Source organism: Scleropages formosus, chromosome 22 (assembly GCF_900964775.1).
Source record: "Scleropages formosus chromosome 22, fSclFor1.1, whole genome shotgun sequence".
Classification (NCBI taxonomy): domain Eukaryota; kingdom Metazoa; phylum Chordata; class Actinopteri; order Osteoglossiformes; family Osteoglossidae; genus Scleropages; species Scleropages formosus.
This window is the reverse complement of record NC_041827.1, coordinates 11,153,798-11,177,284: the sequence shown is the minus strand read 5'-3', so window position 1 is coordinate 11,177,284 and position 23,487 is coordinate 11,153,798. Positions and strand designations below refer to the sequence as shown.

Here is a 23,487-nt window from a genome sequence, read left to right as displayed (position 1 = left end):
AATCCACTGGAACGCCAGTGGGAGGCAGGGATTCGCGGGGGGGGGGGGGGTTGTCTGGAAAACCGACATTACAGTTTAACATCCTCTACAGCTGTGTTGACACGGGACCTTCCAGAGTGCATCCCTGGGGCAAAGCGACCATCTGCAAGATGACTGGCCACCTGCGGGAAAGGAGAATGTACACCAAAGTGGGGGGAGAAGGAGGGGGGGGGTCCATGTGGATTTAACTGCTTTTTGGTTTTAACTATCAGGACACAGGACCACAGGCTGTGTGTTTGGGGTGTTTGGGGTGTTTGGTGATGGTCTGAGGTCCGTAACACATCGGGGATCAGTGGAGCCGGTGTCACGTACCTCCTTGGGGGGGGCACCCCTTCGCTCTTAGTGCATCGTGCCCCCTCTTCTTGGCGATTTTCCCACTCATCCTTTTCCATTCCTGTGACCTGATGAGACTCTATATGCTTCATATATTCATATTCATATGTAACCCAGTTTCTTGTTCACGGATACACTTTGCTTTGATTCTCAAACTGAGATGTTGTTTCTTCAGCAAAGTGTTTTATGTTGCGCATTTTCATGAGAACGACAGCCTCCCGAGGGCCCGAGTATAATTTATCGCAATGTAAACGTGCGCTACCCATTACCACGTGTTTTTGTGGGTATTTGTATGCATAACCTCTATATGTGTTCTCTGAGATGTTGGTCACTTTAGAGAAAAGCGTCTGGTAAATAAATAAATGTAAATGTACATGTAAATAGAATTTTTTTCTAAACCTAATATTTCGTATTTTTCATGTTTCACCCTGGGAAGTGGTGGTTTATTAAGCTTATCCAAGCATCTCGAGGTAATAGCGCAGCTAATCCTTACAGGTGTGTGAAGCTGAGTAAGCGCTAGGCACTGCACACAAAGAGTGGTTAAGAACCTCACAGACAGCCTATAACAGTCCGCACATGAATAAATCAAATTTTTTTAATTCTATTGCTGAAATACGTGTTTGAAAGCTTTAACTGCACTGTGACCATTTATAAATAATATCTGCTGATAGAAAGGATAGTGTACTTAGGCCAGTCTCTGAAGAAAAGCTTAGGAATGATTCCTTCCTCTAGTGATACATGACACTTTAAGTGATGGTTTCCACAGATAGTTTCTGCGGTTGATATTTTTGGGACGAAAACAGTCGCGCGCGAGTCCGACCAGACCGGCCTCGTGCTTTGCATGTACCGCTTCATGCGCACCGCTGTCATCAGCTGTACGAGTCACATTATGGATATAATCTGAGTGTGTCAGAAAGCCAAAAGCCAGTGCTGTTGATGTTGGAAAAACAAATAAAGAAATTATGTTTCTCGTGCTCATGATCTCCTGCTCTGCTCACTTATTTATTTTTTTAGACTGATTTCCTAGCTCTAATTTAAAATGTATTCACTCAATTTCCCCATGCTAGCCTTTCAGATGGTGGCTGTGCAAGACTGATTGGCAATTTTTCTGGCCAACTGATAAGGAGCTGGAGCTACTGATGATCTTGTGGCCCAGTTTCCATGGCAACCGCTGCACACAATGAGGAAGGCTGGTGTTGCTTCTCAGTGTCCTGATTTAGTACCCTGATTTATACTATTGTTATTCTTCTGTCTATTTACCCTGCTCAAACCAGTTATTTTCCTCATCTGTACTGTCTGTATTTATACGGGACTGGTGCGAGGCTCTTTATCTGGGATATTTTATGCCAGTTTGAAAAAGCAGACATGACATATTTTGTGAATACATAGTCTCAGCCATAGGCCAAACTGCATTACCAGATGGGTGTAAATCAACACCACCATAAAAAACAATGTCATCTTGGTTAGAGCACAGTGTACTTTGGCATTTCTCAGGAACTTCCAAAGGACAACGTACTGTTTGAGTAGAAGAATTGGCTCTTGGCTTTGAATGCTCTCTAAACAGACAGTAGCCTTTAGCAACAAGACATAAGGACATATTTCTCATCCATTATTTCAGCTCAGCATTTCTGACAAAATAAGATTCATGGAAGGCCACCAAATAACGCATGTACCATTCAGATTGAGGTTGAAGCTATGCAGCTAGTCAACAAACCCAGACGGCATCAACACGGATTTATGACTGAGCCTCAATGCATTTTCTAAGTGGGACTACAAACTGTGATGGGTGTGGTTTTTTTCAAAATGTGGGTAGATTAAAATAAATCTTATATGCATCCGTGTACTGTCTGCATTTATATGTTTATTGCATTTTGCTTTTCTTGCATGTTCGAGTTTTTCCGCGTGAACTTGAGGATTAGAGAATGTCCAAAGGAGTTAAAGAGGTGCAAAACAAACAGGGACGAATCTTGATAAACTTAATTAAAAATGTGGCTTTCAGTTAAAGATCAGGCCTTCCTTACTTTCTTCTTTGACGTCGAATTTGCAAGTGTAGAAGAGGGAAAGAGTGGCTGCGACGTTATCTTTCACTTACTAGTGGGTTTTGACTGGGGTCAGCATTTTCTGCACTACAGCTTTCTGGAGAAAAGTTTGCTCCAGTTACGCAACTCCTAGTGTTTTGCCAGTTTCAAAGAAGTGTGCATTCCACGTGCGATCTGATCATATTCCGTCTTACTAGATTTGCTTAAAAAACAACAAGCAGAAATTTGCTGATGTGCGGTGTATATAGGTAGAGTACTTTATATAAATGTGAACAGCGCAACCAAATACAGCAAACGTCTCTCAACATGTCAATCGGTTGCTTTGTCTCCGGTGATCCGTTCTTCTTGTTAGTGCAAACCCTCTATCTGCTTTGATGCCGGTGTTCGATCGGTATTGCTAACGGTACACCTGAAGTCCTCGGAACCAGCCGTCGTACAGGACCTGGGCAGCGTCTTCTGGATGGACCCAGGTTTCGAGCTCAGAACACCAGAGGTCTGTGTCTAAGTGCACCTCACCACCACCTCAGCGTGGCACGTCGAGTTTCCCAGCCCCTGCCGGAAGACAGGAGCCAAGGCATTGTTCACCGCTTCCTGCCCTGCTGCTTCCTGGCCCCCGCTCGTGGTGTGGAGATGTGCCTGCTTTGCCAGGGTGCACGTTGCATCGATGGGGCCTTTCTCCCGCCTTCCTTGCAGGGATTCCCCCACCCAAAGTGCAGCGTGTCCATGCCTGATGGGCAGGGCTCCTTTGTTCGAGCAACAGGATGGAGAGAACGCGTAATCTCACGCACGCAGACGGAAATGATTTTACCAGGTGATAAGGGACCCAGGCAATGGGTAGGGTATCCATGACCCGAGGGTGGTTTGCATGTGCCGTTCGCATTTTTACAGGACCAGGCTTCACGGTGAGGTGGTCTGTGCGCACAGCATGTATTTATTACTCTTGTTATTATTTTATTCCCATAACCTGCATCTATTCATCTCAGCGTGAACCAAAGAGATTAAAATGAGAACAAGGCAATAAAGGCAAATAAATCCCAATTTATTACACTCTTATATACAATTAACCTTGCAAGGCACCCTTTTTCAGTATTAGAAAATACAATACCTGTTTGTCTTAAAAGCAAAATGTATTTCTGTTATAAATATATATTTATATAGATTTGTTTTGACACTGTAGAAATGTACCCATGCTGTAAGTTTCTAAAACTGCCAGGTGAAAGGTAGCTAAATAGCTACGGTAATATGAAGATGTTTATGTTAGAACTCAATGACTCTGCTAATGAATCGAGGCTTTGGAGATAACACCTTTTACCAAGGTAAATGAACAAAGCTGATACATAAAAAAAATGTCACACTCGTGTTTGGCTGTAGAGTTCTTTTTTTTTTTAACAATACAGCAGCTCTAAACTTTTTAAAACATTGTATAAAGCAATACAGTCCTGAGGTATGAAGAAATTTGAGAAATAGCTTCCTTATAGTGCTCATTAACATTGTACCAGCTGAAGGCAGTGCAGCATCTGCATTTCAGGACTCGAAATAGCCCAGTTTCTGAGCTGACATTTTTTTTCTTTCACGGTTAATGCAGTTTTCACAATATATTAATAACTAAACGTCAAACCCCAATTTCTGGTTTCAGCCGTAAAAATGCATTAGTCTATAGTATGGTTTCAGACACGTCCAAAGATTAAACTCGAAAACACTCGAAGCAGTGCACTATGGATGAATGCTGTGTGCAGTTCTTAGCATAGACACATTATGGCTCTTAGTTTTCCTCCCACTCAAATGACTGAGTGAAAGCAAACAAGATGCAAATGCATAGTATTAATACATTTTGAATGACTAGAAAAAAATAATATGAATAACAACGACACAGAATCTGCTTAACGATACGTGTGTGTTATGTGCTCAACAAGCTTACACTTTGTAAAGGTGGCATGACCCATCCCTCAAACCAGAATATTTAACCAAACAGAATTATCATCTCATCAGATACCTGGACATTCAATATGGACAGCTATACAACAAGGAGAATTTTATTAAAAAAAAAAAAACTGTTTCATTGAAAGAAAATAGTGTGAAACTGCATTGGACAGTGCATATTACAGGTGTGTTGTCCACTTGATGACTCTTGCTGAGCTCCTGGGTCTTGACCCTCTGGAGAGGCTTTCTCTGACCCCTGTTAACACGAGGAGACTCTTGTGCAGCATTCAGTCCATCATGGAGGTCTGGGTCTAAGAAATGCGCCCGTGCAACCCATAAGTTCTTGATTCATGGCTCTTGGAGAACTACTTAACGTGTCGTCTGATGGACTGGCTGCCATCATCATGCCAACAGGCCTAGTCTCTTCACCTTTGCAGACAGGAAGGAGTGGATGATGAACACAATGGTCTTCGGGCAAGAGTGGAGATCCAGTTGCTGCGAGGGAAGTTGGCAAGAATACGGGTCGTTAAAGACACCCACCACAGAAACGAACACTCGTGCGTTACCCCTTCTAAAGCTCGGACCCTCTTCGCACCAGTCCAACACAGTATCAGAAGGAGAAAACAGCAAGCTGTGAATTCATACCTACGACGACTTAGTTGGAGACTCAAATGACAACAGTGACGGTCACTCACAATCTCTCCCTCGGGCCCCCCGAAGTCTAGGTACATCAGGCGCACGCCATCATCGGAGGACATGCGCAGCTTCTCGAAGGGCCGCTGCAGCAGCACGGTCCTCCTGAGGCCCGGCTCCTCAGTGAAGAGGGTGAAGCCCTCGTCGATATGGATTCCCAGGGTGCACTCCTTCCCGTTCCAGTTACAAGCTGCAGGCCGAAAGGAGTGCGGTTTAGAGCAAGTCTTTGAACAGTATGAGAAAGCACTGGAAAAGCAGGAGGCCCTCAAGTCCCACAGCAGATTTGAAAGGTGCATTTTAATTTTTGCCCGTTTTACACCCCGAAAAACAGGAGACGCGACTTACAAACCAATTGAACACTTCAATAAAGGACTAAGCCTTTCACACCCTGTGGCTCTCATTCATCAGGGTTTTCCAAGTGTTTGACCTGCCAAAGTGTTCCCAGGTATCTCCACTCCTTGTCTCTCTCCATTGGCTTCCTGTCGCTTCCCATATCGAGTTCAAGACTCGGTTACGGCCTGCGAGACCATCAACGGATCCGCTCCCAGATACCGTCATTACCTGATCGCTTTCTATTCCCCAGCCGGACTACTACGTTCCTCCACCTCTGATCACTTGGTGGTCACATGCACAAGAGGTCCTCAGTTAAAATCCATAAAGTCCTTGGTTGTGGCTCCAAGCTCCAACATGGTGGAATGACCTCTCTCAGAACTGCTGAATCCCTCTCAACACTCAAGAAGGCTCTCAAAGGACATCTCTTTCGGACTCGCTTCTCTCCTCTCTGCTCCTTAGATTTTCACTACATCGTCCGTTAAAATTTTTAAAAATCTCCCAGTTAGGTGTATATGCAGCTACGCGTCTAACGTAGTTTTCCAGAAATAACAGCGGCATCGGACTAATTTCACTTTGAAAATCACAAACGAATGCCTCCGTCTGCTGGCGACATGCACTTTTGTTTACTCCGAGTAGCACGCCGCTTTGGAGAAAAGCGTTTGCTGAAAGAATAAAAGTAGATGTGGTAAAAGACGACAGTTGGACAGGGAACACTGTGCGTGAAGAAGCAGGCGCAGCAGAGGGCGCTGTAGCTACACCTAGGCTCTCCAGCGGAGCGCTTGCTTTCCATGAAGTGCTGTATGGAAGGTTTTTGCTCCTGCGTGTTTCACCGCATGCCTGCACATGTTCTTACCAGCGGTGACCTCCTTTATGAGCTCTGCGGCGTTGTGGCAGCCGTCGACAAGCATGCGAGTCCACGCAGACAGCTCTTTGGCCGAATCGACCCGAAAGATGTGGGTTTCCACTCCTTGCCTTGTCCCACTGCGGAGGGCAAAGGTCAGCTCGGAGTCCATGATAGGGGAGCTCTTCCCAGGGCCCGAATGCACCAATCTGGTAGGGCAAGAAGGAGGGAGAAAGCAGTGTTAAAAGAGACAGAGTCGAGGAAAAAGGGAAAAACGGAACAGCAGGTAGCATAGCGAGTAAATGCGTAGACCTAGAGATTGCTTGTTCGACTCCTTGGAACGGAGCCGCCGTTGTGCCTTCAACAAGAAGGACTTCGGCGAAACATCCGGCTGAGGAAATGCGTACAAGCGTATGATACTCTGCGTGCGACTTTAAGGGGTGAAGCAGAAGCAACGAAATAAAAAGGAGGGAGTGCGCAAAATTATGACCCTTTAAATATGACGGAACGAATGAAGACGATCTTGGTTTAAGAAACGTGCACCTTTGAGCCGAAACAATTTTTTGTTCGGCCAGTTGTCCAAAACAAGGCTGAAGGGGTTTGAAACTAAAACGGACTTTTGAAATCAGACAAATCTGTGAGTTACAAGCACACATCTGAATAGAAGGGGCACGAGTGCAAAGTCGTACAGGTGCTGATGCTGCTACCGTCACTTGCATCGGCAGGTTCCGATGCTGACGGCTTACCGTTACTGACCCAGGTACGGTACTGGTAAGCCTACCTTGTGGTGATCAGTGGGTGGCTATGGTCAGGGCTGCTCAGGGTCTCCCTGTTGTCTGGCAGAGTCCTGTATAGGACCAGGTCTCTCTCCGTCAGCATGGCCAGAACCGGCCTCTCAGGGCCCTGGGGTGGCTGTGAAAGGAAAATTGGAGAGCAGGTCAGCTGCAGTACCAGAGAGAGCTCTCAGCTCCCAGAGTCCTCTTCGCTGATGCATTAGTTTCACTGGACTAAAACCATAAAAAATTTTACACATCAAGTAAATTACATCTGCCTCTACTTGTTTCCTTTTTTTTGGTCTGCCAGATGTTTGTGCTCTGTTCCTCAACATGTGGAGTCTATATTTTAATCAAAGATCCACTTGTTGGCGTTTGACACAAGTCTGACAGTCTGTCGTTCTGCAACTATTTTATTACTCTTCAGTGGGTAATGAATTCTGCTGTATCTTATAGTAAGACCTCAGATGTTTCTAATAAGAGCTACGTGGAAGGAGACCAGCTGTTAATAAAGTAGTGAAGGAGCTAGAACTGATGACTCAGCCACTGGAGGTTCATAAAGAAATCCAGTTCAGTAAAAAAAAAATATCCCGTTGCCCACGTGGAGCCAGTACCTGCTCGGTGAGCCAGCCGATGTGCTTGATCTCTTGGCCACCGTGCATGCCCCTCAGCTCCTCCTTCACCTTAGGGATGAGGGCACCAACAGCCGCCTGGATGGCGTTGTACCACGACTGCGCCACAGCCGGATCCTTCGCCCGCAGGAACAGAGAGGACCTTCGGTCGGCGGAGATCACCTCAAAGTATCTGTTCCAGGAAAGAAAGGCTGATATTGAGACGTGTTTCTTCGGAGCCGTATCGGTCAAAAAATCCTACGCTCTATCTCAGACGAAATTTAGAGGGAAATATCATTAATCAGACAGTATGATTTTTTATTTTGATAATTATTTCATATCAGCCAACAGATCTGAAATAATTATCAAAATGATGATAATAGAGAAGGGGGGGGCGCAGTGGGTTTGACCGGGTCCTGCTCTCCGGTGGGTCTGGGGTTCGAGTCCCGCTTGGGGTGCCTTGTGACAGACTGGCGTCCCGTCCTGGGTGTGTCCCCTCCCCCTCTGGCCTTATGCCCTGTGTTGCCGGGTTAGGCTCTGTGACCCCGTATGGGACAAGCAGTTTCAGATAATGTGTGTGATAATACAGAAATCACTGAACAGAGTAGCTGTGACTGATTTCTGTTGTTATAAAGCAGCAAAAGTTGTGCTTTTAATACATTTTTAATATCTTACTTTGTCTCTTTCTCCTAATGTAACAAACACATTAGATTTTCTGCGAGATGTACGTCGCTTTAGAGAGAAGTGTCTGCTGAGTGAATAAATGTAAATGTACATGGTGAAGTGCTTGTTATTTTTGGCCCAAACATCTCAGCATGTTACCAGCCTTGGAGAAGCGTAGCAGCTTGTCCCTCACCCAGACTCATACTTACTTCTAGGCTTTCTGTTTTCAGATTGGGGACTTTGGTAGAATGACTGGGATCTTGCATATATAACCACCAGGAGAGCAGGTAAGTGATTAAATGGGATTATCCAAAGGTATGAAACAGCCACACCCTTACGGTTACAAACACTACGATTCCTGGTACGGCTCTCAGCTTTAGTTCTGTAACGCAAAGCAGCGCCAATGACCGGAGCCCCACCTGTTCTCCGTATCGGGTGGGCATTGCTTCCTGGTGACTTGGCACATCTTCAGGGGGATCTCTCTGCTCTCCTTGAGCTCCGCTGCGGAGTTAGCGGCCCCTTGCTTGTGCAGGGAGGCTGGTGGAGAGTCCCAGGGTAAAGGACCCCCTTGTCCGGCGTTCTTAAAGTAGGCGGACATCTCCTTGATGTACTTCACTGGAAGGGCGACGGACAACAAGGGTCATTGCGGAGGCCTTGAGAAAGGTTTCAAGCTTCTATCCCACAGCAAAACGGGAAAATGTCACAAAGGACGGTAACAGAGATAATATGAAAAGGTAACATAAAGCAAATGTTATTTTAAAAAGAGTGGTGCTGCTGCCATCCTGTTTCTATCCTCTCAAAAAACTGGGCAGTGGTCCAAGTGAAGAGCATCTATTTTTTCTATCCCCTCGTGGAGATGTAGGTGTAAGGAGCTGCGATGGGAATGAAACAAAATGAAACGAATAGAAAGTGCTCCATGTTATGGAACTGAGCGAGCAGGTGACCAGGACGATGACACGTACATGCCGTGCTGCGCTTTGACCGCAACGCAATCCGCTCTCTGGCCTACGGTGAGTTTTGTATCCGGCAATCTTTCCAGTTTCACTTAATTCCCAGCGCCATGTTCTGCATACTTTGCTTATTGATAAGCATTTACTTTTCCTGGTTTGAATCCAACCTTTTTGCTCATCTCCACATGTGGTTATGTGGAAGAGCAAACTCTTCGCTCAGTTGTGTTGTGTTTTTCTGTGTGGCGTTGCTGCCTTTTTTTGGCCGAGGCGTTGATGTCAGGGACACCACGCCCAATTTTGTGGCCCAGAAGGCCAAGCAGGCTGGAGCCACGTATAAATAGAGCAGGGGACGCGCCTCGTGGGTGCATCTCGGGTTTCGCCTGGCAACGTCGGGGAGCGACCCTCCTCCTGCCGGGGACGGGAGGGCTTCCTTTACCACAAATAGCTCCTTCGCTCATAATCCCCTCAGCACCTCTGGACAGTTGGTTTGTCCTAAGGTCACCCACTCCCAGCTCTCCATGTACAGGGCACTCTCGCGCTCCCATTTTCCCTAGTCGGTCTGCCTTCCTCAACTCCCATCCACCTGTGCCAAACACCCCCCCCCGCCATGGCTCTACCAGGACTGGGTGTGGGCCGAACCCGCTGCTAGGCACCGTAAAGGCGATGATGCGGAGGGCTTTGTGAATCCTCTCGGTGGCCTTTCCACTGCCCATCAATAATGTACTCAGCGGAGTGAAAAAATTATCTAGTATGTTCGACCGCACATTTGCACAGCTCAGATTTCCTTGAAGCAGTTCGGATAACGCAAACAATCAAAGTCTCCCTGTACAAAAACCAATGCATTTTAATCTATAATTCACACTGCTGTCACCAGGATGTTGTGATCCCCGAGCCACAATTCCCCAAAAAAGTAATGGGTGGAAATTCACCTGAATTCATATTTATTCAATCTCAGATTTCCTCTTATCATCGCATTACCGTCTTCTGTTACATTCAGTTGTTTATTGAGAAAATGTCCTACTCCGCTCACAGCTTTTTGGCTCAGTGTCCTATCAATAGCAACATATGTTGTTTTGGAAAACATGATTTTATTACCATAGAGAATGAGACCATATATTCCTTGACCTCAGGAAAATTACAGATTTGTGGATCGCTTTATATTTTATGTCTAAAAAAATCCAAAAACCTTCACAAAAGAAAAAGAAAATTAAACTGTAATGGAGTGCAAAGAAAGTCATTGCGATTGTCCGCATGTGAATAAATCTCCGCTTGAAAGAGAGTGGGATGAAATGGAAAATACTGCTAATCTTGAGTCAACACGTGGCAAATTGAATTTAATAAAATCCAAATGTTACCATGAATACCTCACTCTTTCAGCCTCGGTGTCGAGCTAAAATTAGCTGGCACTGCACTGTTATTACTGTGGCTTATCTGCCAGGCAGTGAGAGCGGTTCTCCGTGACTTTCTATACCGTTCTTTCCTCTCTCTCTCTTTTCCAGCTGGCACGTCTCGCATCAGAGCCTCTCAGACTTCCCTAAACTACACATGCGCTTCAGAACTGGATAAAACCTCGCAAAATCACTGCATCGAGTACAAATGATTCCGCGTTCGAACGCTGCTCTAGGTGGAAACGTGCCATTTAGACGAAATTTCCTCATGTGGAAAATGCAAGTCAGACAGACAGTAATAAATGGAGCGGTCGCGTTTGGCCTCGAGACTTTCCGAAGACGTGGCGATTAAGGTGTCCTCGGTCTTAAATCCCAAGCGAAGCCCGGTCCTTACGCGGCGAACGTATTGTTGAGGGGAAAGCGGGCGTTCAGCAGGGTGGCTGTCATTAGCCTTCCAGCCTCAGCTGGCAAACGCAAGCTCACGTCGCCAAGTCAAAGACAACAAGGCCCCCGGGCTAAGCCCCCTGCTTTCCCGTTGCCGTGGGAGCTGGCATAATGTGTTTCACTTGCTACACGGTGCCTTTTGATGCATGCTGCGCTGCCTATAAGCCTTATTACTTGTGGAATGTCCCTTTCACTGCTCGGCAGAAAGCCTCTGAAATACAAACAAAACACACACACAGATCCATATCGCACTAGTCCCTTATGGCTGCTGAGGACACAGCAAAAAGCCCAATTTGAGACTTCACATGGGTCACATTGGCTGGCAGAGTGCTGTGATGGGAAACATTTTCGTCAGCTGGAACACAGCGCTGCGAACAGTGTTTATTATGAGGAAGGCTGTGTAACAGCTGCTGGCAATACAAAGTTTTCCTGTGCAACCCAAAGCAGATTCACACTGGGGTAAGAAGAATAAGACAATTAGCTGAGTGGGACCGCTGCGCCCGTGAGAAGAGACCCCTCCTACGGGTCTCACTCCTGCGTTGCGAGGGTGTCGGATTCGGAGGGACTCCGAAAAGAAAGCGTCTCCCTTTGGGATATGAGGTCACGGCTGGGCCGGGTGGGGGAATCTAATAAAGCTGTTCTCTCTCAGCTGATTCTAAGAGAACCTCTTACAGACACACCTCGCTATGAGAGGGCGGCACATCCGGAGCTAGATGACCGTTAAATGTAAAGTTAAAATAAGGAACACATTATTCTTTGGTCAAGTTTTACTGGATGTAACGTCCAAATTTGACAAAGTAATGGGAAAGACACACACACACACACACACGTTGACTGAAACCGCTTGTCCCAAGCAGGGTCGCAGTGAGCCAGAACCTAACCCAGCAACACAGGGCGTAGGGCTGGAGGGGGAGGGGACACACCCAGGACAGGACAGCAATCCACTGCAAGGCACCCCAAGCAGGACTCGAACCCCAGACCCATCAGAGAGCAGGCATAAGCCAAACCTGCTGTGCCACCATGCCCCCCATGGGAAACACACCTTTCTGATAAACTTTAAATGTTCTAATTGAATACCCTCAGGATATTCCAAGATGACATTCAGTAGGGTATCAATATTAAAAAAAAAAAAAAAAACGTAATAATAGTGTAAAATCATGTCAAGCTGGGGCACATTAAATTCAGCATAAGTTGGATGAAATATCCTGTGAAACACAACTTGTAAAAACTCAAAAAAAGCCTACTTACTATTGTTATCCTGTTTTTGGCATTGTTGATGCGTTTGTGTAAATGCTGGATACATTCTAGTTACGTACCCCGTTAAGCGCCGTTAGAGCAAGGGCCCACCTAGAACTTCCAAGTGTCACGTCCCCATAACACATTACATAACATGATGTCTGCCTAAGTGCTACGCTGTTTCCCATTTGACCACTCTGCGAGAAGAGGAATTCCATGGGACCCTGCTCAGGTTCAAGCGTAGATAAATCTGGAAAAATCGAGTGACGCAGGCACCACTTCCATTCCACATGTCCGGAAAGACTGCAGCTCTTCGTGGCTCATTTTTGCAGAGCTCTTTATTCTATGGAAGTGTGTTTAGAGCTGTTTTAATCATACGAAAGTGAACGCAGGCCTGCATTCAAGGCCAGGGACCGAATAAATGACAAATAATGACACTGCCATGCAAATGTGCTGTCAGTGTCACATCCACACCCACAACTCAATCGACAGAACCTGACTCCAGTTCAGCACCTACCCTTTAAAAGACAGTCCGCAACTCCCAGACCTTCGCGGAATCTCGTCAGGGACAACCGCCCTTTCCCGTGACACTTCGTTCACAAGCATCGCTAGCTCTTCGTTCATGTCTTGCGGTAGTTGACTCTTCGCTTCGTCTCCCGACCACATCCACGGATCCCCGTTCCTGTCCCGCTCGCCGTTCGACCGACCCTTCGCTAAGTCCCCCGACCTCGTCCGTGGATCTTCGCTCTGACCCCGACCGCCGATCGACCGACCCTTCGCCTGTCCCCGACACCGAGAACTCGCCTCATCCCTCGCCTCCGGACGAACGACGCTGCACTCGGGTCCAGCCGTTCCAGGCCCCTATGTTTCGCGTGACAGTCAGCACTTGCGTACAATAAGGGCAATGAAGACACTGAAGTAAAAGGAATGTTGAGTAACTTTGGATGGCGGAAGGTCTGCAGATAACCTGTTGATCATACCGCTGTTCCATATTTGGCTTAGGAATGATGAACAGAGTATACCATGGAATTACTGCATGTCTGTCTTCATAGATAAGTCACTATTCCTTGGAAAAAACAGACCACAGAAAATGGGCCTCCGGTGCTTAACTGCTACAAGAGAAGCCGCTGCCTTTCCTCACCACCTGAGTCATCAAGACCATCATGCAACTCATACAAAGTCGCACCAGGGAAAAAACAGGCCCTTTGTCTCCAGAAAGCGTACGACGGAAAATGCAGGAGAGCTGGAGAGCCTCCTTCGAACCACACCTCTGAAATGTCAAGGCCTTTGCCTTCCTGGTGCGAGCAACTGCCTCACGTGGACAGTTAAAAAAAGCAACCCGTGAAACACAATAACGGCGGCCCCAACGCGCGCTGGGTTGTACGCGAGCCGAGCGCAACTGACCGGACGAATGGAAGAGAGACCGTGTGGGCTGAAGCAGCTGTGAACTGCGAGTCATTCAGTGGGAATGACTGTGTAGGCATTGCGAAAGAAAGATCATTCTCTTCCAGGAATGTTGGGTTGAATCTGAAACACAAATGAAGGCAGGATTCTGGGAGCCGCTGTACAACAGGGCTGCTTCAGCAAAAACTCCTTGGAGGAAGTTTTGAGGAAGCGAAGTGTACGGCTGCCTGCTGCGCCGAGGATGAAGGTGCACGCTAAGCTTCGGAGAAGCTGCTTCTTCGTGAGCCTTGCGGTAAATCTTGCCGCCCCAGTGACGTGACGGCGCTCCTTAGGAAACCCCCCGTTCGCCCCGGGAGCAGCGAAGCGAGGGACTGAGGGAAAGGCACGCCACGGGCCCAGAGGCACACTTTCCCCACGCTCCTTCTCCGCTCGACCGGGCCGAACGAGGAGCCGATCGGGACGGAGCGCGGCGACTCGCTGCCACCTGTTGCCGAAAGTGACGGCTGGCTGGAGCGAGCCTTGAACGCACAGCGACACGAGCACAGAGATGTGAAAGGGACACCATTTGGGGACACCGGTATCACCGAGCGACAGATTTACTGACCAAAGCTAATCCACTTTTAGCACATGATCTCTTTGTTCACGCTTCCTTGGTGGTGCTGCTGTCACTGAGGTGGAGGGGAAAACACAGAACATGCGATGCACACTGTACTCCATTGGCTCAAACAATGGACAGAACTGGGACCTCCAGCCGCCTCCAGCATAATGACACAGTCTTTTCGTGCGCCTCCCTCTCAGTTCCTGCTCGCAAGCTACACTCCCACAGCAAATTCGTAGTCAAGGGCATCCGTGAATATTAAAGCTATTCAAAACCGACCGCATTTCTATTTTATTTACCATATAAATCGGCACGTGCTTTCTAATATGTAAAACGTGTAAATAAAATAGTAAAATTCTTAGATTTAGGGTCATATTTACCGAGATACATTACCTTATTTAGATTGTCTGGAAACTCTCTATCACCTCTGTAACTTCCAATGATGTATAATAGCTGTCCGAGTCCTCGTGTTTGAAACGCAAGAATCGCGGTTCGTATTTATATTTTATCACATACGAGGAAGGCATTTCTTATAAAATAAGACCATGCAAGACCACGTAACACTTTCCACAACTTGCGATGACTCGAACGATGTTCACCCTGGGAATTTAACGCTCTGTGACAGGCCACAACTTCCAAAGGGAGAGTAATTCCTGCACCGCTTAACATCATGACCTTACCAGCGTTAAATATTAAGTGGCTTGGAAGGGGGATTTCTTTACATTTCGCTTAAATGAAGAGCCTTCGACTGTGGAATCTGGGCCAGTAAAATCACTACATCTGCGTAATGAATTGAATAAGTCGGCGTCGTCTCCGCGCTATAGCTCCACTTCAACCCGAAGGCTGAAGGTTACACCGGTGCCCTCTGCAAACCTTAAGTGCACTTCGTAAGGAATGTGTTATCAACACACAACCGTTCTCCCTAGTCACCAAGCTGTAAAACACAGTGACCCTTCTTTGTCCGATCAAATTCGTTTAAGAGTCTAAAAAACACTGCCTTGTTAGGCTCCTGGATGTTTCAGTGCATAAAGAACAGAAGCAAGAGCTGCAATACAAATGCTGCACATTTTACAAAAACACACACAGCAATCGCACTGCTTAATTTAAGGTGTGAAGCGAAATATCCCCATGCACTGGGCATTTTATAGAGCTCTTCTGAATACGTAGTGAAGTATTTGGAAGTGTCCATACTGCCGAGTGGTTACATTTAACTGCCCTAAATGGAAAAAACACCCGGACAACTCCAAGGTCTTCGAGAGGAAGGCATTGCTGTCATCTCAAGCTGAAGCCAGCTGTTGCTCCGCGGCTCTATCGGCGTGATTTATGGTGTTCTCTGGCTTCCTTGCATGTTAGCTCCAGTCAAAACATTCACTTTGATTTGTGGCGTGATATGTAACAAAATTTACGTGCCAGTTTCAGAGCCCTGCCTTACTCCCCACCTCAACTTTTGTCTAGAGAAAATCCATGTGAGCGACAAAGACTCGGCACTGTAAGCGATTTCATTCATAAATTCCATTGTTTCGTTCCACTTGCTATTTTTTCACCACTAACTATTTATGGTGATGAAGATACACCAGCAACACCGACGGTGGGTTTCAGTGATGACAGACCGTTGAAGAAAGAAACGAATGCGTTCTGCAAAAGCTCAGTCTTTATTGGGCGCCCACCACTTACCATGGACTTGTTCTAAATTCCCTATGGAATAACAAACATGCAAAGCGTATTAAAAACATAAATGTACTTGTGTCTTTTAAATCTCTAATTGCCCCGTCTTCACAAAATGGTAATGGCCCAATGCTTAGCGCCACTACATTGCAGTCTGAAGGTTCAGGATTTAAATAGCACTCCTGCTGCAGTACCCTTGAACAAGGTACTTACTGCGTTGCTTTATTAATGTAGAAATAGTTGTAAGGCGCTTCGTGAACAAAACTAACATTGTAAGTCACTGGGTACGAAGGCGTCGGTTAAACAAAGAATACACACACACATTTTTGGAACCGCTCGTCCCATAGGGGGTCACGGGGAACCGGAGCCTACCCGGCAACACAGGGCGTAAGGCCGGAGGGGGAGGGGACACACATCCAGGACGGGACGCCAGTCCATCGCAAGGCACCCCAAGCGGGACTCGAACCCCAGACCCACTGGAGAGTAGGACCCGGTACAACCCACTGCGCCACCGCACCCCCGTAAACAAAGAATAAAATCTCGTTAATTAAATCAGGTGCCTTGGCTGATACTTGAACAATATCATAACGCACTGTATCACAGCATCCTGCCTGTACTGTGCGCATTTCTCCTAGCAGAGAAAGGACAGTTTTACCTTCACAGATCTAGCCGAGTGTAAAAGCACTGTAAAACCACATTGTCTACGGACAGTATAAATTAATCCAAGATGTTTAATCTCCGTCTGGAAAATATCCAAAAGTTTTCATAAAAGGAAAAATCTACTAATATGCTATGAAAATGTGATAACTGCCACCGTCACAACAATGCCCAGTAAAACTTGCCAAAATAACGTTCTTTTTTTCCCCCCTACAGAATTTAGAAAAAACACGTTCGTTTCGTTTTCGGATTTATTCTGATATTTTTCCGAAGGTTTATAAAACTACGGATATCATGGAAAAAAGCTTAAGTGAGAAAGAGAGTGGGTGGGACTCAGCAACTGGCAAAACAGTTTTTCCTGGCATTCCCACAGTCTGTAACCACAGGAGGCCGAGGATCACTGACCTCAGTATGCTGAGACAGGTGGACTGGGCTTTTCAGCAGTCATAAAAATACAACAACCACCCAGGCTGTAATATATAACAGCGTTTTTTTCCTGAGCACTGCAGATATATGTGCGCTACACAGCACATATCATACTGTCTCCAGGCTAAATCTAATGAAATATGTGTTTGACTACATGCTGCATTAAGGAGCACATTATTGTGCTGAATATGGCAGCTGTCTAAATATTGTTCTTCTCACACAACCTAATGGATTTTTCCATAACCCTTATCTTGAAACACACACTGCAATCTGTCACGGGCTACCACCTGCAGATCTTACTAAACAAACTGCCAAACAATTTGCTATCTCTAGGAGAGTGTAATGTGATCAGAATAGGCCGGATTTGCCGAAGAAAAGCAGGCTGTAAAACTGTCCTCAACATTTAGCAATACGCCAGCGAGGGGAAACTGAGAGCGAACGGGAAACGTCACATACTGTCACAGCAATTCGCTGAAAAGCCTTGAATATAACCTTTGAAAACCCCTTACAAAAACTTTAAAAAAAAAACACCGATTTCTCATCTTTACCAACATGCTTGAACCAAAATTGTGTTCATCACTCAAATTTTGAAATCAAAGTCAAGTCACTTTTACAACTAAAAATCAGTATCAGATTAATGATATCAAAATCCGTAGGCTTTCGCGGTTAGAGTCAACTGACTGGAGGTTTTGCTCTTCTGGATTAAACCTCGTATGGGACGTCGGTTCCAACGTTTCGCTTCTCTTGCTGGAAGCATCGTCAGGGTGTGACCACATCTTGTAGAGGTTAAATGTGAAATGGCGTGTTTGACGAGGGTGGGTGTATTTATGGGCGGGAACGGGGTCGGAGGTATTATTAAGATTAATAATACAGATATCCCTAATTTTTTTCGGGGGATGTTCTGTAAAAGTCTTGGTTATAGCTATAATACTGTAAATACTTTGTACAACTAATAATTTTTTTAACTTTAAGCTATACTAAAATTAAAACCTATTGAAAATAACCTCAAATAAAAATACATCGTCTCCACAATATCCTATTCAAGGCCATTTCCTCTCTTAAACACGTTGAACATTCCTCGTCCTGTTACTGATCACCAACACTGAGGAACACCACACACAAGTGGTAAACACTGTGGATGTGAGCTGAATGAACTCGGACCCACACTCCTGTCTGAGTGTGTTTTACTGTCATCCATTAGCTGGGCACAGAAGCAAAGGTTGCTTTTTGTTCACAAATTTTACGATAGTCCAGAGAAGAAAATGCTATTTTGAATAAATGAACAGAATATAACCATGCATTCAAAAAAAATCTACACTCAAGATTTGTTTTTTTTTTTTTTTGTGGAATACTGTGTTACTGCTCAAGGAAATCTCATTCATGGTTTTTACATTGATCGATCTAAAATCTGAAAGGAAGATATTTTCGGACATTTACAACAAGGAGTAAGTGTCACAGCGCGAGCCTTGGAAACAGAAAATGATCCACTTGCATTAAAGATAGCTGCAAAACACATCCAAATAACTTACTTGATTAAAAGGAGGACACCAATGTTGTCAAAAAAGGAGTTTAGTCATCCTACCCAACTTTCATGACCTTCCTTGAGTTTGATTTTTGTTCAAGAACTTAACAGTACTCTCTGTTGTAGCTGTTCCTGACTTGATATAATGAGCTGGAATAAAGAATGTAATAATATTCTAGAATAACAGCATATACTGATCTGGATGCCCTTGTAAAACTCTGAAACATGCCACAACCTGGAACCTAAAGTTATAATCTGATACTGTCCTTCGCTTAACGCTCCTTTACCTACCTTCCAGAATAACTTCCTTGCCTGTCTTCTTCAGGGCCTGCACAGCCTCGTCGTGTGTGGCTTCTCGTAGGTCATTGCCATTGACCGAGAGGATGGCGTCGCCCACGTAGAGAGCCTCGGTCTGGTCGGCCGCGAGCCCTTTGAAAATCTTGGAAATGAGAATTGGCATCTTGTTCTCTTTACCCCCTGCGAAAAGAAATGAACAAACCAGCAAATTTTAAAAATCTAAAGTAATTTCCTTGTTAACATTAAAATGTGTTACAAGAACAAAATGCCTTTTATCAAATAGTGGGGAAAAAGAGGACCTACGAAGCACTAAAACATTTGTTCGAGGATTTATTGGTTTTCACTTGACAGCTGAGGCTAATAAATGTTATTTGTGTACTCCAAATTTGGTAGCTACTACATAGCGTTTTACTCAGGGAACATCGCCGACAGCATGGTGCGAGATTCAAATCAGCAACATGCTAATAAAGTTTCATTTGTTCATCGTGCATGAATGAGTAGGGTATAGAAATATATCAGGCACGATTTTACAGCTAAAATGGGCGTTTAACACCAGTGCCTGATTCGAGAGGCATGAACACTCCTGCCGGATGGCCTGCTTTGCGGTCTTACTCAACAGCTTCTTCCCTTTTACAGTTTAATAATCTCATTTGCCTGCAGTGTTACTAAAAACAGCAGTCCCCTTCCTACTGGGTTAAGCCCTGGTAATCACTTTAATTCTTGGTCAGTGAGACACTGACCAAACTCCATGCAAAGTGGTCCTTTCGACCACCATGTTGGCCTACCTCGCTCACATGTGGGGTCAAACGCTCGGGATTGCGTTTATTCATTTGGCAGATGCTTTCCTCCAGAGCAACTTGCAACGTTAACGTCCTTACAACTGTTTGCCCATTTACACAGCTGGGTCATTTTTACTGGAGCAAATTTAGGGTAAGTACCCTAGGCAGGGATCAAACCCATGGCCTTCAGGTCCAAATGCAGTAGCTTTAACCACTACGCTACCGGGATAAAATGTGTTTCCTATTTTCACCTTAAAAGCAGCCAGCGAAATGTTTCTGATTCACTTCTGCAAACGTGTGATCAAATTCAAGGCAGGAAATGAGAATTATAGGAAAACGGAGCGATTGGTTTCCCGATGGCGCTTTGCAAATCTCCTGATTTTAACGAAACATTTGCGCAGCTAGTAAAAATGCACGGATTAACGCCGAAAAATGAGGCCGGCTTTAAAGTTAAGCGTGATGCCAGCGTTAATTATAACATCGGCGAGAAACGCAATGTTATCATTTGATTGGAAAATGATGACATTTCGCCACGACTTGATGTAATGCAAAAGCCACATTCTTCACGTTGCCAAGTGAAAAGGGCAAATCCTTCATCTGCGACCTCTCTGTATCTTTACCCCCGTTCTCTTTCCAGGCTGATGTCAAGGCAAGATGCCAATCCCCATGACACGGTGCACGCCCTAAAATAAACATCGCCGGCCTGTTCCGCTCTTTCAGTTCTGGCCTGGGCCGACTGCGCCCTGGGAAGCACGTGTTGGCTATTCACACACACACACACGCCGGTCAGCTGACGGCCTCCTTGTGACATCTACCTGAGGCTCCTGACACGTCTCCTCCTGGAAAACACTCTGCGATTCCTGGAGTTCTTTTTTTTTTTTCTCACACGTCACGAGTGTCTTTGCCGGAAAATACCACTGGTGCGAATGAGAACTGTGCTATTCTCACATTATTTGCCGTACGGGTGGGAGGCCACCGTTCTTGGGTCGAGCAAACAGAAACCCAGCTTGTTCACGATCGATCGCACGTTTCCCTGGACGTTGGGGCGAAGGACCGGCTGTTAGCTCGGCTCCGGACGCCTTTCTTTCGACTGCGTGGCTCTAAAATACGTTGCGCCCAGAGCCACGAGGAATGCAGCGCCACACGGCAATCTAGATGATCTCTCAGATGCCTTCAAGCTCTTATGGGGCAGCGAAGGCTTGAGAAGTCAAAGCAAACCATTATCAGAAGGTTCTAAGCGGGGATCTGCAGGACACACAAAGGAACACACGTTTGTGATGCTCTGAGTGAATTCGAGCCCACATCAAGAAATACAAAATGCAAATATGGGGCTATATTTCCTCGCAGACAAGTACTTTTTAGTGAATAAAAAGTTTTGTTACACTTAAGAAGTCACGCATGCACGACTGTATCCTGGTTCCAGTGTGTCAAACCACTTTACGTTGGTCGACACCAGTTTAAAAGCAACCCACACTTAACCAGGTTGATCAGAAAACACACTTGGTTGCAACCCAACCCAACTAACTGGGTGAAAGAGATCATCCTGAATTACGTACGGATCATACCCTTAATCGATGCACCACACCATACACGTATCGGAAATTCTGCATGTGCACGTCCAAACCGTGAATATTTTTCTAAACACGTGGAAACAACCCGATACATCCTGGTAGGGCACAAAACGGTGGAAAGCTGCTCCTGCAGCAGTTCCCTTGATACTTACCATGAATTACTGCAGTAGAAATACCATGGTGTATAAATGAGTCTATTACTGCAATGTTTCTTTTGTAACATTGCAAGCCACCGTCACCACAGGAGTCAGACAAAGATTAATGGTACCGAAATAAGGGAGGTATGCCGGCCTGAAACGAGCCACCGGGTGGGGTGTCCCATCTGGTTCCATCGCTGGGTTACTTTGAGCCCAACATTTCTGTTAACTCCTGCAGATGTGGACAACTTGGGAAATTCAATCAGCCCATTTTACCGGGTTACCTCCCTTCTCTGGAAGGTTCATACGAGGATGCCATGGAGACAATATGTTGAAATCACACACACACTGGCCGAAACCGCTTGTCCCGGTGAACTGGAGCCTAACCCGGCAACACAGGGCGCAAGGCTGGAGGGGGAGAGGAAACGCCCAGGACGGGATGCCAGTCCATCGCAAGGCATCCCAAGCAGGACTCGAATCCTAGACCTGGCAGAGAACAGGACCCAGCCAAGCCCGCCGCGCCGCCGCTCCCTCTGCTATGTTGAAATCAGCCTTTCTGAAATAAGAGTTCACATCACAAGCATTTCGTACGTACTTACTGCTTACTGACATATCCTTAAAGCGTTGACTGCTGAATAAGTTACAATGAATGGATTCCAGGTCATAGAGATGTGGTGGTGGACCAGTGTGGGAAGATAATATGCACTGTTAAAATTATGATTTTTGTTGACTATTAATTATGCAAATCTCTAGGACAACTGTTACTGCTAGACTCACTGTGGGACGCTGCACAAATATACCATTATATATCGCTATACACCATTGTACAATATTATACATGACTGGAAACCAGTGTACAGCACTGTACATTACTGTACACTACTGCACATCATTATACACCACTGTACAGTACTATACAACACTGTACCGCCCTGTACAGCACTATATACCACTGTACACCACTGGCACTGTACAGAACTGTACACCACTATATACCACTGTACACCACTGTACAGCATTGTACAGCCCTATACACCACTGTACACTACTATACAGCCCTATACAGCACTGTACAGCCCTTTATACCACTGTACAGTCCTATAAACCACTGTACACCACTGTAGAGCTGTATACACCACTGTACAGCCCTATATACCACTATACAGCACTATATAGCACTGTACACCACTGTACAGCCGTATAAACCACTGTACAACCCTATACACCACTGTACAGCCCTTTATACCACTGTACAACCCTATACACCACTGTACAGCCGTATAAACCACTGTACAGCCCTATACACCACTGTACAGCCCTTTATACCACTGTACAACCCTATACACCACTGTACAGCTCTATACAACACTGTACACCACTGTACAGCTGTATACACCACTGTACAGCCCTATAAACCACTGTACAGCCCTTTATACCACTGTACAACCCTATACACCACTGTACAGCCCTATACCACTGTACAGCACTATACAACACTGTACATCACTGTACAACCCTTTATACCACCCACTGTACAGCACTGTCCAGGACTATACACCACAGCACTACACCACTACACTACGAGCGCTGTACAGCCGCGTCACATCGCAGAGAAGCACGTTCGGTTCGCCACACTTTCTTTTCCGCAAAGTCAGGAAAAGTTTCTGTGACTGACTGTCCATCTCTTTCTGTCTCCTACCTTTGATACTGATGCCGAGTCCGCCCACGTCCTGCTTCACGACCCGCACGGTGCGCTTCACGTTGGCGATCGCGTCGGGCGCCGCGGAGGAGCCGCAGCCGGAGCCGCCGGAGCCGGAACCGCCGCCGGAGCCGTGCTGCTCGGACGGATCCCCGTTCGCCGCACCGCCGGGACTCGGGCTCGCGCCCCCGCGCTCCGCGCCGGCTCCGTCCCCGCCGCCGGGACTCACGGTGAGCGCGTCCTCGGACAGACTCGCCAAGACCCGGACCCAGCGCTCCACGGAGAGCCGGAGCTCCAGCAGCCCGGTCTTCTGCGACTTCACGCCGGCGGCCATGTTCCACACATTCCTGGAATAACTGCGGACGGGTCGGTAGTCCTGCACTGGGACGGGAGTGAGTGAGTGAGTGAGTGAGTGTGTGTGTGTGTGTGTGTGTGTGTGTGTGTTTGGGGGGGGTGCAACACAGTCCCT

The 23,487-nt window shown here is 46.3% G+C and overlaps 1 protein-coding gene across 1 annotated transcript; it reads right to left on the bottom strand.

Annotated features, from left to right (window-relative positions):
* Positions 1 to 4,448: 4,448 nt before the first annotated feature.
* Positions 4,449 to 23,378, bottom strand: snta1 (syntrophin, alpha 1). Its single transcript, XM_029248009.1, has 8 exons — positions 23,019 to 23,378; positions 18,827 to 19,012; positions 8,665 to 8,860; positions 7,586 to 7,775; positions 6,980 to 7,110; positions 6,211 to 6,407; positions 5,027 to 5,214; positions 4,449 to 4,826 (listed from the first exon to the last, which is right to left on the bottom strand). The coding sequence occupies exons 1-8, from the start codon at positions 23,350 to 23,352 to the stop codon at positions 4,734 to 4,736; spliced, it is 1,515 nt and encodes a 504-aa protein (XP_029103842.1). The 5' UTR covers positions 23,353 to 23,378; the 3' UTR covers positions 4,449 to 4,733.
* Positions 23,379 to 23,487: the final 109 nt, after the last annotated feature.